The sequence below is a fragment of the Carlito syrichta genome, unplaced genomic scaffold, assembly GCF_000164805.1.
Source record: "Carlito syrichta isolate Samal-C Ts95f unplaced genomic scaffold, Tarsius_syrichta-2.0.1 Scaffold304306, whole genome shotgun sequence".
Classification (NCBI taxonomy): Eukaryota; Metazoa; Chordata; class Mammalia; order Primates; family Tarsiidae; genus Carlito; species Carlito syrichta.
The window spans coordinates 536,229-554,062 of NW_007248402.1; the positions used below are offsets into that span (position 1 = coordinate 536,229).

Here is a 17,834-nt window from a genome sequence, read left to right on the forward strand (position 1 = left end):
ATATTGGGACACAAGTGCTCATGTTAATTGGCTTTTACAGAGTGATTAAATATTTCAGTGTTACAAATCTTATAGTACCCTCCAATAAGAAATGAAAAATGTAAATAGTAACTTTGCATGTGTTTCGAAGATGCTCTGTAGTTTATAATATAAACGGAAAAAGCATTTTGAAGAAAATGTACAATTGTGGGCAGATTGAGCTTGGCATATTTAAAAGACTAACTGTATGAGATGTTACCTAAGAATATTATTTTTAACTTATATCTGGATGTATTTTGAAAGTATTTCTATTAATTTATAAAACTCAAAGATGTTCAGGAGTTCTGGAAACCTGAAAATTACTTTTGTGGATATAGATCTGAAAAGTAAGTGCAGTGAATAATTTTGCTAGCATAATATATTTGTAGTGTCATTTTATGAAAGTACTACAAATAACCATAATATGCCTGTGCATTTGGAAAATATGAGATAATTGACATTATGATTGGATTGGTTAATTTTGTATGGCTTTTTAGTTAAAGTATAGGGATATATATTTAATGAGGAAGAAATTAGATATTTAACAAATTATGGACATGTATTCTTTTTAGTATGCAGATATGTTTAGCATAAAACAGAGCCTAGAGGTAAAAATGATGATTCAGTTGTGGTTAATCTTGGAAGGAAAGGGGAGCATGCCACAGCATACACTAAAAAATTCACCTACTTATCTTTGATTTGCTTTGTTCAGAAGGTAATGGTGACCTTGAAGTAGGAAAAGATTGATTTATCATGTGATAGCCGGAGGGTTATTAATACATTTTCCACTTTTTCTTCTAGCACACTGATTTATGTCAGTACATGGACAAGCACCCTGGGGGGCTGCATCCAGATAATGTGAAGGTAGGAAAACATCTTTCTAAGCCAAGAATTAACATTGTTGTGCACTTTTTGAGTTGAAATATAACATCTCTACCATAGCATGTTTAATTAAACACAAAATACTACGTAAAGAAAAGTGAACCATTGTCATTGCTTCAGTTTAGATGTTGGAAGCCATGTTTTAACACTAAATACTTTCATTGGAGTGTTATTGTTATAGACCTGATTTTGTCTTCATGGAGAAACATTATGAATGATGAGCAAGAGCCACTGAACTCCTATTTTAACTGCTGTCAGTAGAGGCATCTCACTCTCGTTTAGAAACCATGCTGAGGTGCCCATTGGTTTCAACATAAAGCATCATTCTGATCTCAAACAATGTTATGGTAGCACATGTCTTTTCGTTTGTGGATGCAAGCAGATCACTTTCTACTGCTCTTTTTCATATTTTTTGCTAGAAATTTCACTTCCTTGTATCTGAAGAACTAATATTTCCTATGATTTGACCTTGCAGTCATCTTGTTTCAAAATTTCAAGCTTAAAACAGGAAACTCCTTCTTGGCATAAGTCAGGGAATTAGAAGAGGTCAGAGTTATATTTTAATACAGGGTAATGTTGTGCTTACATTTTGTCATTCAATCGACGACATTTCATGACCCTGATAAGCAGTTAAGTATTATAGATATATTTGAAGTAAAATTACTCGTCTCAGTTTCTTCCAGTCCATTGTCTAAACCAATATATCATGCTTTTTTTTTTTTTTAAAACACTTATCCTTTGCTTATAGAGGTCTACATTCCCATGGTGTGTGTGTGTGTGTGTGTGTGTGTGTGTGTGTGTGTGTGTGTGTGTGTGCGCGCGTGCCTGTGTGTTTGCACACATGCGTGCATGAGTGTGTGTTGATTAAAATAATATATATGTTATGTAAGATTTTTCACTTATAATACATCTTGGATATTGTTTTAAATCAGTATATGATTGTGTAGTTCAGTCTTTCTAAAACTGTATGTTATCCCATAGTATGGATATATCATACTTTTTTTTTTTTACTGTTCCTTAGTCATAGACCTTTGGGTTTTTTCCAACATGTTGCTATTATAAATGATTTTAGAGTAAGTATTAGTATAACAATTTTATACTTTTATTTCTCTTGGCTACCTAGTTATGATTAATTTTCTTTCTTTAAGTGGAGATACAATTTCTGTATTAATGAATTTGACCAGAACATTTACCCACAAGGTTGGAAATGATAGGAGGACTGTGTTTCCTTACTCTCACTAGCATTGACTCAAACCAGACATTTTAATTTTTGCCATTATTATCGGTAAAAATGGAATGTCTTTTACTTTGGCATATTCTTGACTGCTAGTGACATTGAGTATCTTTTCACATATTCCAGGACCATTTGTCATTATGCTTTTATAAGTTGTTTCTTCTTTTGCATTGCCCATTTTTTATTGAGTTTTTAATTTTTTTAAATAAGTTATAGGTGTATATAAAATATTTGTATCATTAACAATGAGAGATTTTTATGGTGTTCAGTTAGTATACAATTTTAAAATGTAGGCGCTTATAGGAACTCAGAGAAAACATTTTAAAAAAATAAATAATGGAATCAATGTAGTACTTATAGTCTGTTGATATTTCATATATCTCCTTTTTTGTTGTGGTTTTTGTTTTATTGGTGTATTTCTTTTCTTTAAAATATTTTGACTATTTATTTTTCTTAAAAATTTAAATCTATTGACATAGATAGATTTTTTAGTAGTTAGATTGGGAATAAACTTTTTTTTGAGTTGGAGTCTCACTCTGCTGCCCAGACTGGAGTGTGATGGCACACTCACGGCCACCCCAGCATTGACCTGCTGGACTCCGGTGATCCTTCCACCTCAGCCTTTCAGGTCGCTGGAACTACAGGCACGTGCTACCATGCCTGGCTAATTTTTTATTTATTGTAGAGACGAGGTCTTGCCAAGTTGCCCAGGCTGGTTTCGACATTTTAACAGATGAAAATACTTGTCTTATTAATGTTTTCTGCATTCACGTGTAACCCTAAATATGTATTAGTATTTTAGCACGAACACAATTTTACTCTTTTTTCATATTAAGAAAAATCTCAAATCCATTCATTTATACATTCATATATTCTCTTTTTAGGGTTGACTGGGTTCAAATCAACACACAATACGTCTTCATCCCTGTTTCCCAATCTGTCCCTGGACATCTGTAGAGAGCCCATCTAGTGAGACCTTTGTCTCTGAAGACCTCAGAAATCTACCAGTAACAGTGGAAGTCAGGTGGTCCTCTGATCTAACTTTGACTTCCTGACTTACAAATTTAGTGATAGGACTGAGAACTGACTGAACCTTTTCAAAGAGGCATGATATCACTGGGCTTTTGCTATCCTTGTTCAGTTTTCTCACCAACCTTCTGTGTGTCTTTAGTCATGGGCAAGTATTAGTGAAAACTTTTGTTAGTGGAAATAAAGAAAAAAAGCTCCTAAAGCACCACTGTGTTCTCTGTCCTCAGGCCATTGTCATTGGTGATTTTTGTCCCATTTTTGTTCTGTATGTTCTGTCTCTTCCACTATACTTTATTTTTCCTTATTTACTAATGGTTATAGGCAGAGAAGTCTCTAGGTTGCAGGTTTTCAATAACTGGTCTGTATTCCACAAAACTGTGTCTTAGCAGCTCTTATTCAAGTTTTGTGTCCTTTTTCTCTTCCCATGGACATTTATCATACTTCCAATACTTAGTGTTTGCTTCCATTCCAAGTCCAGGTGACACTGCAGCAATAAACAAGGTTTAATTCTAGAAGAGAACTGGTGCCTCCTAGGACTTAGTGAGAGACTTAATGGTGAATGAGTTGTGTAGTCAGCATAGCAATAATGTCGTAGGAATTCAACGTGACACTTTCAGTGAGACTAGGTATTCGTTGTATACAGCAGGAATTATTCCCACTTGGAAGCTGTTTAAAGTGATTGAATATTGATGGCATGCTCTATGTTTGTTTCTAAAAGAATGTGACATAATTTACCTCTTTATACATTTTTTAGACAACTGAAAAAGTATACAGTGCATTTGGGGGACTATTTTCCCCATAGCTAATGAAATCTTAGATGTCTTGAGGATTTTCTGAATTGTCCTGGACAGTCTCAATTCCTGGCATATTTACAAATACGAGAAACCTCAGTAGTCCTCTAGGAATTCTTCTCTTTATACCACAAGAGTCACCTGGGAAGTTTTAAAAATACACACACACACACACACACACACACACACACACACACATATTAACACACACTTTTTTCCCTCTTCTCATCTCTCAGAATCAGAATCAAGTTTAAAAGTCAACATAGTATAGTACTAGAAGTTTCAGCCAGAGAATCAGGCAAGAGAAAAATAATAAAAGGCATCTAAATTGGAAAAGAGAAAGTCAAATGCCTGTTCTTAGATAATTTTATGTATAGAAAATCCTAAAAACTCCAATAAAAAATTCTTGGAACTGACAAACAAATTACGTAAAGTTACAATATATAAAATCAACATACAAAACTTAGTGGCATTTCTATATACCAATAATGAACTGTTTGAAAAAGAAATAAAGAAAGCAGTTTCATTTATAATAGTTAAAAAAATAAAATAGCAAGGAATAGATTTAAAACAAAGAAGGTGAAAATCCTATACAAGGAAAACTACAAAACACTGATCAAAAAACTTAGTGAAAATACATATAAATAGATATTCTGTGATCAAAGAACTTAATGAAAATACAAACAAATGGAAAGACATTCTGGAATCACACACTGTTAAAATGGAACTGTTACATTCTGCCCAAAGCAATGTACAGATTCAGTGTAATTCCTATCAAAATACCATGACATTCTTCATGGAAATAGGAAAAAAAATCCTAAGCTTAGTATGGAACCACAAAAGAACCTGAGTAGCCCAAACAATACTGGTCAAAAATAACAAAGCTGGAGACATCACACTACATGACTTCTAAATAGAGTACAAATCTATAGTATCCAAAATAGCATGTTATTGGTATAAAAAAATGTACACAGACCAATGGGACAGAATAGAGAACACAAATGTTCACATATCTACAACCAAGTGATTTTTGACAGTGACACTAAGAAAATACATTTGGGAAAGAGCATCATCTTTAATAAATAGTTCTGGGAAAACTGGATATTCATATGCAGAAGAATGAACAAGATCCCTGCTTCTCACCACATACAAAAATCAACTCAAGGTGGATTAAAGACTTGAACATAAGACCCAAAAGTATAAAGCTACTGTAAGAAGGCATAGGAGAAATACTTCAGGACATTGATCTAGGCAAGGATTTTATGGCTGAGACCTCAATGGCACAGTCTGCAAAAACAAAAATAGACAAATGGGACTATATTAAACTAAAAAGCTTCGGCACATCAAAGGTAACAATCAACAGAATGAAGGAAGACAGCTTTTGGAATGGGAGAAAATATGTGCAAACGATTCAGCTGACAAGGCACTAATATCCAGAATATACAAGGAATTCAAGCAACTCAACAGCAGAAAAACAAGCAAATAATCCCATTAAAAAGTGAGAAAAAGATCTGAATAGACATTTCTCAGAAGAAGACATATACATGGCCAACAGATGTATGCAATCAGCATCATTAATGATCAGAGAAAACCAAATCAAAACCACAATGAGATATTATCATATCTTAGTTTGAATGGCTGCTATCAAAAAGACAAAAAATAAATGCTGGCAAGGATGTGGAGAAAAGGGAACTCATACACTATTAGTGGGAATGTAAATTAGTACAACCATTATGAAGACAGTATAGAGTTTTCTCAGAAAACTAAAAATAGAAACTACGTATGTTTCAGCAATCTTACTACTGAGTATTTATCAAATGGAAAAGAAATTGGTATATCAGATGAATACTTGCATCATTATGTTCATTGCAGAACTATTTATAATTGGAAAGATCTGGAATCAACCTAAGTGTCCCTCAATAGATGAATGGATAAAGAAAATGTGGTATGTATACCCACTAGATACTATTCAGTCTTAAAAAAAGAATGAAGTCCTGTTATTTGCAGCCATATATGGAACTGAAGTTTATGATGTTAAAAGAAATAATCCATGCATATAAACACAAATATGGCATATTTTTTTCATACAAAGGAGCTATAAAAGTTCATCTCATGGAGGTAGAAAGTAGAATGGTAGTTACCAAAGATTGGAAAGGGTGGGGGAAGGGATGAAGAGAGGTTGGTTGATGGGTACAGACCTACTTTTAGGTAGAAGGAATATGTGTTCTAATATTTGATAGCACAGCAGAGTGACTATAGTTAATAACAATACATTGTTTATTCCAAAATAACTAAAAAAGAAGATTTGAAACATTTCCAACACAAAGAAATAATAAATGTTTTAGGTGATGGATACCCTTAACACTGATTTAATCATCATACATTTTGTGATTATGTCAAAATACCACATCTCCCATAAATATATGCAAACACTATGTATCAACAAAAATATGCCAAAAAAGTCCTTGCTTAAGAAAGGTGGGCATTTGCTCAGACCCAAGAATGACAGCCCAGGATACCTCTCAGGACCCCCAGCATCCTCTCATGCTTCCTGTGGCTCTAATGGGTTTATCAGAGGAGGACTTGTACATTTGCTAAGGATCCTGGCCTTTTGCTCATCCACAACCCTGGAGCCTGCTGGCCTCTGCTGCTCCAAACTCTGTCAGCAGGGGGCTAAAGAGTCATGACCCAGAATAAATTGGAGGCTTGTCGGGCTGGGGAGAAGACAGGGAGAACACAGAAACAGGACCCAGTCTGGGGTGCTTTAGGAGGCAGATGTTATGCACCAAGAGAGAAGATTACAAATCTTCTGTGAAGGATCTGACCATTCTAGGAGAACAGACCTAAAGAATCCTGGCAGCTGCAGTGAAGACCCCAAATCAGCAAATGAATAATTTGGAGGAAGCCAAGTTGCTTGTGTTGATTGGATAAGATAGAGAAGGAATCTTTAAAAAAAATCATTAGTAGTCTCAGAATAAAAAAAAAGTACATCCTTAAAAGAAGAATGCTGTGTTACTTTTAAGAAGCAGAATTTAGTCAGCAAAAGAATCTCTTGGAAATTAAAAATATAACAAATTAAAAACAATACTAACATGATGGGGGAAAAAAGTTGAAGAAGTGCCAGTAAAGAGGGCAAAAAGTACAAAGATGAAAAATGGGAAAGAAACAAAAATTAGAGGTCCATTCCAGGGAATCCAACATCTGAATAACTGGAGGAAAAAAGAGAAGAGGGAATCATTAAAGTTTAATAATCATTAAACTATACTTCTTTTAAATGTAAAAGGTGTGAAGTTTTACATAAATACTCAGAACATTTAATAAAATAGACAGTAATGTTCATTATTGCAAAATTTCAGAACACTTCGTACAAAGAACTATCCTACAAAAAGCAAATAAGTTTTCTATGCAGGATCAAGAATTATAATGGCATTAGGCTTTTCAGCAGCAACACTGGAAGTGAGATGACAGTGAGGCGATAGCTTGAAAACTCAGAGACAAAAGTATTTTCAATCTATAATTCTACACAACTTATCAATGAAGTGTGAGGGTAGAAATCATCATTTTTAGATGTGCATTTTAGATATGCAAAGTTTTGCCTATGTTGCATCCTTTCTCAGGAAGCTATATGAGGATGTATTCTACTAAAACTCAGGGGATATACCAAGGAAGAGAAGACAAAGACACCAGGAGACAGAGTTCACTGCAGGAGAGAGGTGAAGGAAAAACCCAGGACAATGATGAAGAGAATCCTCGGCTAAGAAAGTAACCCAGAAATCCAGCCAGGTCAGATTTCTTAAAGAAGATAAAAATTGTTAGCTAGAATGCCTAATTTGAATAGACTTACAAGATGAAAAAGATGAGTTTGGTTTTGAATTAGTAATAACCACAATGAAAATTAAAGAAATGAAAACAAACCAACAGACAAAAGAAATAGATTATTACTAACATGAAAAACACATTTTTGTGCAGGGGGAGAAAACAGGTATTCATAGTAACTTCATGACTCAGCTGTAAGTAACATGCCCGTGATCATAATAATGTAAACATTGAATGTTGATATAATTCAAATCAAACCAAAACAAAAACCCCACCTCTTTACATGATTCTGCTGTTGCCAAGCCCACCTAGGACCAGTGGTCCCTTCCACCCCCCATGTTCCATAGAAAATAAACATCAGGATCATTGAGATAATGGAATGTGGTAAAGGTCTTTCTGACTGTCCAGTGTTCCTTTTAGTACACCACATGATTAATACATTAAATTACTGTAATTAGCATGATTATTTGTTCCTTTAGAAGCACTCAGTCACATAGGTTTATCATCATTTTCATAATGAAGATAATAGTGATACTTTCTCTACGGGTGTGGAAAGTTAAAAAGCAGATGCCGCTTGTTAATGCCTTGTGGTTTTGGCATGTGAATTGCAGTGCATGGGGGCAGACAGCCTTTATTACTAAGTTGGTTTCCACGGGAGGCCACTCACCTAATTATGCACTGGCTTTTCCTCATTGTTTGTCTGCTTAGAGACAAGGCTCTCCTCCAGGGTTACTTTTAGGATCTGAACTGCAGGTGGAATTATCGCAAAGACTTCTGACTATGACATAGTAACAGATGTCTCATGGGTATTTCTGTTTGATGTATTAACATATTTTTTCAATGTGGTGATATTTATTGTCATTAAAATTTATTAACACAAAATTAACATAAGATTAATATTTACTAAGTTAACAGCTGCTTATAATGCTGTGCTAGATGTTAATTTTTAAAAAGTTGATCTTCACGTCATTTTAGGTTTCTGAAAAAAAGGGAAATTTAAAAAGTTGCGCTAAAATTAGACCCTGTAATTGTTCCTATAAATTTAAGGAGATGTGAAAACCAGGTTAGAGAAGCTATTATCTTTAAAAGAGCATGTCTTTTTAATAATGCTGAAGCTCTGTGTTGGGCTAACTACTTAACTTATCATTAAATGATCAGAATGTAATAAATACTGAACTTTTATCGCGGTGAACAAAAGGGAAGCACAGTGGTCAGATTCTTTTGTTTCTAAATTTGACAGTTTTAACTTTTAACTTCACTATGCAGCATGACAACATGTAGAGTCACCTAAAACATGCATCTTGGAGTCTAAAACTATACATATTCTTCTTTGCTTATGTCTCATATATACTTCTTTATTGTAAAAGCCTGGATATCATGCATTTAAGAATTGTGGGATTTGTCCTTAGTGAGATTTGAGTAGACTTTTTCCAGGCATTACAGTGATCATGAAGAATGAAGGGGAGGAAGGAGCAAGGGAACAGCACATTGCTTCACTTCACAGTAAACACAGAATAGTCTAAGGTCATTTTGTGCTAATTCCCAGAGAAACATCTGTGAAGGTTTTAAAGAAGATTTCTAGACGTATATACCTTTAAAGAAAGTTTCCTGATGTATATACCTTTAAAGAAGGTTTCTTGATGTATATACCTTAGAAGCACTGGAATAGACTCATAAAAAAGTCAAGATTAACTAAGTTTCTAGAATTACTTTGCTACTTTAATTGCCCACAGAATGTGTCTGTTATCAATAGGGCATTCTGAAATAAACATTAACTGTTAACTAATGGTTTGTTTCAGAGCATAATATCAATTTTTGACAAATGGGTAATTTTAGCAATTAATTAGAGGGCAATTTAAAACCTGAATCGAAAGCCTGAGGACATTGGCCTTGTTATAAATATTTATGATGATTAAAGGCATAGCATCCAATTTCTAGGACATGGTAATTGGTATGTAGGAAACTGGTTAGAATATTTTTGGAAGCATAGTTAAACTTTCCCCCATTTATACACCATTTGCTATGAATTATATTGGCTATCATAATTGAATACAGAACTTATATTAATTCTTGATTTTATAATTCTTGGTGGTTTACAGATTAACCATTGCATTTTAAAAAATGATTATAATGATGTAAATTTCATCGTTTATTCAGTTTTTCATGTGTTTCTTAAAAATTGATAAGCATGAGAGACTGAAAATTAAGCTTCATGGGAAAAAAAGATTAATTGATGCTGTCTAGAAATATAGATGTTTGAATCTTATTACTTTGATGAGATTGAAACTATCCATATTTGTTTGTAATGTACTTCCATTTCTGTGTTATCATAATGACTTTTCTGGAAGGTTTCCTGCAGAAACACATTTGCTTTTTTCTTTGAATAATTGAAAATGGCCAAAGCAATTTTGAACTTTCTGCCTTATTTGCTGGGGTATCTGAAATCCTGCTGGCATAAAGCTGATTCTTATTTTTCATTTCAGTAGGTATTCTAATTAAAAAGATATGAAGTTTATTATGGCTGAAAGTTTGCTATTTTTCTTTCATAGTCCAGAGAACAAGCAGGTGTATAACAGACAGAATAATGCTATGCCAAATTAAGCTTGTCTTATACAGATGGCACTGAGAATTAATTCCTAAATAGACTTTCTTGTGTTCAGAGAGAAAATCAAATGACACCTGATTTTCTCCATATTCTTCATTAGAGCTCTCATTTAGCTCATAATAATTTCCTACTATGCATTACCATGAATATTATAGAGCCTTTCCTCATTCTGTACTTTAGGAAATATGGTTATTTTATGAAGCCATTAAAGAATATATTAAAAATTTGACACCCAGGTTCAGTGCTTGTCCAGGCTTCTTTTAAACATTTTCATCCTATTTCTGTTATATTTTGTTACATCCATATTTATATTTTTCTACATCTAGAAAGTAGAGGATTAACAACAAGAGAAAACAAAATTCCACTGTCAGCTCATATTGTGTTGGACATTCAGAGGGAATCCAAGTAATGAATTTTCTGGCGGTGCCAGCATTTAGTTATTTCAGAAAATGTCTTTTGTTTTAGACTTCATCTGCTGATCTGCTTGTAACCATTTGGACCCAACAAAGGAATCAAGGCCAGCTAATTTAACAGTACACCCTTTTCTAGAGGTGCTTTAAAACCCAGAATGAAAAGAAATCACCCTAAACAATGATAAAATGCAGGCAATGATTGGGCGTATTGCATGATGCTTTAATTGTAAGATAGAAGTACCCAGCTTGGGGTGTACATGTTAGGAATAGGAGAAACTCCCTCCTGGGCTTCACGCTTCTCTCCTTTTCCTCTCTCCAGTGTAAGATGGGTTCCGTACACTACCCTTTTGTTTGTGTGTTTCCCAAGATAGACATGAGACCTCAGGAGGGAAATCAGCTCAAGTAATAGAGTATGTGCATATTACCAGGGAGCTTTCCTACTCTCTTGGATAGGCGTGGCTTTCATGCCTAGATAGTGTGGCTCGCAGGTATTTTCTCATTACTGTGTAAATTTCTATTACTTCAGACCTCTATTACTTCAGAGGATATAGGGAGAGGTTTTTTTGATCTTGTGTATCCAAATTCCCAAGTCTTTAAATGTTATGTTCCATTTGAAATACGTTTTTCTCTTTGGCATATCTTGTTTTTGAGAATTTTCTCCAAGACCTTTAGATGCAAGAGTTGCTACATTTGTCAACTTTTAATTCACATCTCGCTCTCTCTCTTTTTAGTTATATTTACCTTCTTAATTGATATTAAGACTATTCATATTGACCTTGTGTTACATAAGGCAATACAGCCATTTAAACTCTGAATATTTATTTGTTTTCATTGTTTAAAAAAAAAAAAAAAAGTGGCCTTGTGATTGTTGGAGAGCAGCGTACATTCCCAACCGAAGTTGACTAGGAAGAACTGCCGACTCCCCATTTCTCAGTTTGTATTTCTTGATATTTCTTTGTGATCCTGAAAAGCACTAATCAGTCAGGTTGTTATGGTCCCAGTGACTCAGCTGCTTTCCCTTGATACCAATAAATCAAAGGGGCAGGGAACTGGTAGAGAGAGTTTTATTTCTGAATTTGAATCTAGGAAGCAGAGTAGACTTTTGGCCTCTTTAAAATGGTTTTGCTCACCCTTCAAGTTTTACTATCTGCTTTTATAAGTCCAGAGTTGTTGGTACCTATAGATTAGGGCGTGACCAGCAGAGCATTGTATAGAACTTAAGTTACAGCCACATTTCATGGTCCAGACTTCCTGGTCCCGGGTACCAGAGGCTTCTCACAGGTTTTATCAGTAGTCAGAAGTGTTTCTCAGACTAATCATAGAGTAAAGGGAGTTTACAAGATCCAAGACAACATGTATTACGTAGAAGTTACACAAATCACAAAACTTATGATTACATTGATACAAAAATTATTCAAATCACAGGACTTACTATTACATTGATACTATATTATTCAAACCAATGACTACTAAGAAAAGGGAATAAATGGGGATTTACATCTTTCAGTTTATTGGTCATGGTCTGCAGGGAAGTTAAGGATCCTTTGAAGCATACCTTTCATTAACTCTCAGGAATGTTCAGGTGAGCTTGAACCCTTGCCCTGCCCTTCTCTAGGGGCTGAGGAAATATGGACAGACATTAGTGCATCTCTGTATCAGAGTCAGTCATATAATTCTGACAGGCAGACACTTAATAACGACAGAATAAGATTCTGTTATTTGTATTTCTTGAAACAACTCTTTCAGGGTTTTTTTTTGGGGGGGGTGGGAAGGTTATGTTGGGTAACTATTAAATCCAAAAGCTTAATTTTAATCATTTTAAGAGTTTCTGCTCAACTAGGGAATATCTCTGATGCTAATTTTAGGCTGATGGCCACCTTTGTTAAAGGAAGACTCAGCCCTCCCTACATTCTTCAAGGTACATATAAACCCTACTTTCTTGGAAACTTACTTGCTATACTAGATCTTTTTTCACAGAACTTGGCAAAACAAAGATCAGTCACACAAGCTGCATTTTATTCCCTAAAAATCTCTTAACTCTAGATCCCCTGGCTTCAATTTGTCTGCTCACTTTGGGCACCTTCATCCTGAAATACTACTTGCTTGGTATACACCTTTGCCTTGAGGCAGAAAGAGAGGGTGGAATGGGAGTTCAACTTACATGATAAGTCCAAGTGTTGCCAGGTGGGATGTGGCACAAAACTCATGGGGTCTTTGCCCCGGGATTGAAAGGAATTTCAGAGCAACCAGTGAAGTTTTTAAAACAGTGTTTATTAGTGAAAGTACAGAAAGAAAAGGAAGAGGTTTGTGCCAGAAAGTGAGCTGATGCAGGTGAGTTTCTTGAAAAGAAAGACCTCATTTTTGCTTTTTACAAAAAGGTTTACTTTGGATTTGGTTAGGTTAGAGAGCGGAGGACCTTACAGCTTCCTAGTTATTGATATGCTAATAAGTAGACTACAGATAGGGACTGTGGAAGGACTGCCATCTCTCCCTTCTGATGGGGGGTGGAGGGTTGGGCTTTTCCCAGAACGTGCATTTTGCCTTTGGTAGGCCAACTTGCTAGAGTTGGTGACTAGGCACTATAGATTTCCATTCTTGGTCTAGGAAGGACTTGGATGGGGTGAGGTGGACTAGGAGTCCACATTGAGACCACATTCCAGTCCTCAGGGCGGTTCAACATACAGACAAGATGTCTGGACGCTTCCTTAGTAAAAACTGCTTACAATAAATTTATCTATTTATGTCTAACCTACACCAACTATCCTTCCTTATAAGGACCATAGAACTGCAAACAGTTATTTCCCCAAGAGCTTGCCCACGAACCCCAAATTTTCATTTTATAATTTATTCCTCTCCAGAAAGTTATCATCTTTAGAAAAAGCATATTGGTGTTCAAAGTTCTTAAAGAATGTAAATTGTTACATTATTTAGAAATAATGTAACACATATCTCAGGACCTTGTTAAGGGTGTAACAAAGAAAAAGTAGAAGAACTAAAAAGAGGCGGAAAAGTGGCGAGACCAACTCCCCCTGCGACTCAGATTTTCCAAGAGCTGGGCCTATGTGAAGTATATGGCAAAAAATTACACGTGAATGACCTGATGCCCTCCCTAGCATGAATGCTTATATGTCGAAAGGGTAAACTGAGGCAAGACGGGCCAGTATCACGGGAATAATGTAAGATTGCAACAGAAAAAGAAGTAAAGTTTATTATCCACTTTCCACAGACAGAAAAGGACTGGCACTCAATAGGCAAGTGTGGCCTCCTATGACTGAGAACTGGTATATTTAAGGGTCCTTGGGACAAGAGGGGGTTGAGAGGGGTCTGGGCCAAAAGGAATGTCCACGGCTGTATTCTTTGATGTTGATAGCAGCCACATAAGTCTTGGCACCAGCGTCTCATGACCTCGGTGGTGGGATGGAGGTATATTGGACAGCTGGTAACAGTGTATCAATACGAGTACCTGAAAGAAGATTATTGGGAGAACTGGACATGCTTAAGGGGTTTTGAATAATCACTGAGTTTTAAGGCCTAACCCTGGGAAAACTGGTTCTGGGAAAGGTGATTTTTCCTGCTAATAATTATAAGGTAAGAAGAATGTGCAGGCTTCTCAGCAATACACGTCAGGGGTAAAACTAAGCTAAATGGCTGCGCTAACGCTAAGTTTGTTCTGAGTTTTGGGGGTTCCTTCCTTTCATACATTACAACATCCAAGTAGCACACTTAATACTGTAATTTATGTCCAAAGTGACCATAAAATATACTGTAATGTTGAATAGCTAGGTTTTCCTTTCTGTCACCTTTTAATCTCCGTATAACGTTCTACATATTCTTTAAAAATTCAGTATATTGAATTACAGTGATTCTTTGTAAGATAGAAACTATTTGGATGTACATTGTATTACAAATTAGGATTTAATATTGTTTTAGGTATTCTGAAACTCAGCTAAATGGAATGATGAATCATTTTGTGGCTTTTAAAAATTGAAGAAGACCTAATATAGCAATAAAATCATTATTAGATGCATATTATAAACTCTTTTGACATGCATTAGATTTTTTTGAGACTCCGGTTCCTAATTATATTTAAATCTTAAAAAGTTGAATTTATGAGTAATTTAATATTTGTGTAACCTATAGGTTTTTAAATATTACAAGTGTTATATGGGGACTGGTGTTATATGACACAGTGTTAAATATGGAACATGCTATCTGAAGCATTTATTATTCATGTACAACTTTAGTTTGTCAGTATATTTTGTAGCTTCTTTCATTAAATAATATGCCCTTTTTTTTGGACAGCAGTACTCTGAAGAGTAAAACAATAATGGGCTCAAATACGAGTGCTACCAATGCACTTAATTTCTCTAATAATTTCTTTATTTCTTTATCTGTTAATTAGGGATAATAAAACCTGCCTGGTATAGTGTTGTGAGGATTAAATTATCTAATGTAGATAAAACAGCACAGTGTCTGTCATAGTGAGCAATTAACAAATGGCAGTGATTCCATTCTGCTTTGAGTTGTTGAGTCCCTTCCATTACTGTTATAGATAAAATTATGGAATGATGTAATTTTACACCATGAATGACTGTTAAAGCTATCAGAACCTCAACCAGTCATTTTCCAGATGAGAAATCTAAGACCTAGAGATTCTAAACATGTTCCCTAGGATACAGAGGAGGAGGATAGGTGTATTTGCATCAGATTGCTGGTGTGACATAACTGGTGGGGCCCATTGCTCCTGATTTTATTCGTAGACTTCTTGGTTTCCTGGAAGCCCTAAGAGATGCTATTCATTCCTTAAAGGAATTTGACTCATGGCTTAAAAATCTGCAAGATATTCACTATGTTTCATCTCATATTAAATTGAACCATATATATTAAATAATCTACATATTTCTGACTATTCGTGGCGCCTAATGACTGTAGACATGAAGAAAAAGAGCATCTTATCTCACATATGTTTACATTGTTGGGAGGGGTTGGTTATAAAACTTGTTGCTCACTGCAAGTGCCGGTAATTCTTCAGAACAATTTAAAAAATTGTTCTGAATCCAGTGGGGTGAGCTTTATACCAACTTTATACCATATTGAATCCAATGATGTGAGCTTTATACCAACTTTAAAAGTTGCAATAAAATAATTTATTTGGATTTTTTTTTTACCTACTTAAATTGTAAAGAATTTCAGAAGGGAATTGATTAAATATTAAGGAATGACCCCAAGAAGTATATGTCAGAGCCCTGCAAATATGAACTGCTTACTGCTGGGGATCCAAGACAGCTGGGCTAAAGATATATTTGCTGCTAGCAAAAGCATCCCTGTTCACCGTATCGTTGCTATTTAAGACGTTTTCTCATTGGAGTTTTTATTGCAGTAAGTGAACATACTCAAAGCAGAATATAAATCTTAGGAGATCCTATTGAGAATCTCCTTTTAGAGAGATTGAATGGAATATCCTAAGGCAACAAAATATTCTTAGGAAGACCTTATGGCTCGTACAGTAGAAAGATAGGAAGAGAGTTTCAATTATGTCAGTTTGTCAACTTCAGTACATGAAGCTGGCTTCTGTCATATTATTTATCTCTAAGAAGATTTTAAATAGCAAAAACAATTTGAGAATCGTGTGTTCTATATTATGTGCTAATTGAGGCTTTGAAAACCTGAGTTCACTTAATGAAAGCACTTTGGTTATATTGGGTATATGACTGTATTCATCCATGTGTCTATTCAGCATCAAACTCATTTAAGAAAACAAACCATAGTAGAAAGCTTGCAAGCTCCTTGATGGTTGGATGATGAAGTTTCTTGTTCTTTCAGACCTTTACATTTCTCTTTTTAAAAGAAAAGAAAAAATACATGATGATAAATGGAAAGAATTAAGTAACCTATGTAAAAGTACTTGTAATTGCCTTTAAATTAGAATAAGCCTTCAATTAAGTATTAGTCTCCCTTCTTTTTCAGTACCTGAAATTCCACTGATGTTTACCAAGTTTTAATCGCAAAGCCAATTCTTACTCTGCAGAGAAGGAACGTGTGTGGCACCGGCTTTGGTGGTGCTTCTTGTTTTCAGTGTCCTCTGGTTTTTCACAGAATATCAAGTATAGCTTGTTGTCTTGTTTTATTGAAAAACCAAGTAAAGTGACTTACTCAAAAATTTAAATGGGAATGTTAAGGATTTGCCTGTTTGTTAAAGAAAGAAATCCCTAAGACTTGAGTTCTCAAGATAGTCCCAAAGAGCAGTCCACGGGCCTTTTCATTTAACTCAGCAAGGGTCTTCCCATCCCTGGCAACCAGTGCATATTCTGTTAAACACGTTAAAATGTTATTTGTAAATGTAGGAGTCAAGGGAACACTTGAAGTTTCACTGAAAAATCAATTCACAAAATGAAGATTAGTAGGAAAGAAGGTATACATATTTTTTTTAACATGCACAGCATAAGGAAATCATAGGAGAATGATTACTCAGTAACCCAGTGGAATACAGATGATTACATACCTTTCTTAGGGGAAAGAGAGACATAAAAGTGTGGATGATTTTAGCAGTATAGTGAATGACTTTTAGGGGAATTCAGTGGGCTTGAAGAACATGCAGTGACCTGGGGCAAAGTCTGTTGGGCCCAGAGCAAAGTGGTTTGTGACAAAAGTCTGTTCAGATGTGTTGACAGACAGACATCAGTCTTTCTTTCTTCAATATGACTTTAGTTAATGGAAATTCAGAAGGGATCAGAGGTCATTGTTTTTTCCTTTGGCAGGTCCATTGGTCATTGTTTTCTCCTTTGGCAGGTCCAGACTTTAAGCAGATAGGAAACTGCAGAGAACAACTTTATCCCATGCTTTGGGAGAGACAGAGGGCTGAGAGACAGAGTTTTGGGTCGGGAAGGTTGGAGAGATCTTGAGGTTTCTTCTTCAGTACAGCATGTCAAAGTGCTATATTTTAGGGTATTGGTTCTCAGCTCCAGCATGAAGCATCTGGTTTCCCAATGGTTTTTTTTGTTTCTTTGTTTGTTTTGTTTTGTTTTTTGTTTTTTGAGTTGGAGTCT

The 17,834-nt window shown here is 35.2% G+C and overlaps 1 protein-coding gene across 4 annotated transcripts in view; it reads left to right on the forward strand.

Annotated features, from left to right (window-relative positions):
* Positions 1–17,834, forward strand: part of CDK14 (cyclin dependent kinase 14) — a 503,831-nt gene that overhangs the window by 193,457 nt on the left and 292,540 nt on the right. For all 4 annotated transcript variants that reach the window (XM_021713156.1, XM_008059636.2, XM_021713157.1 and 1 more), the window contains one exon: positions 820–882. In XM_021713156.1, coding sequence (XP_021568831.1) covers positions 820–882 — 63 coding nt within the window. The remainder of the gene's footprint in view (positions 1–819; positions 883–17,834) is intronic.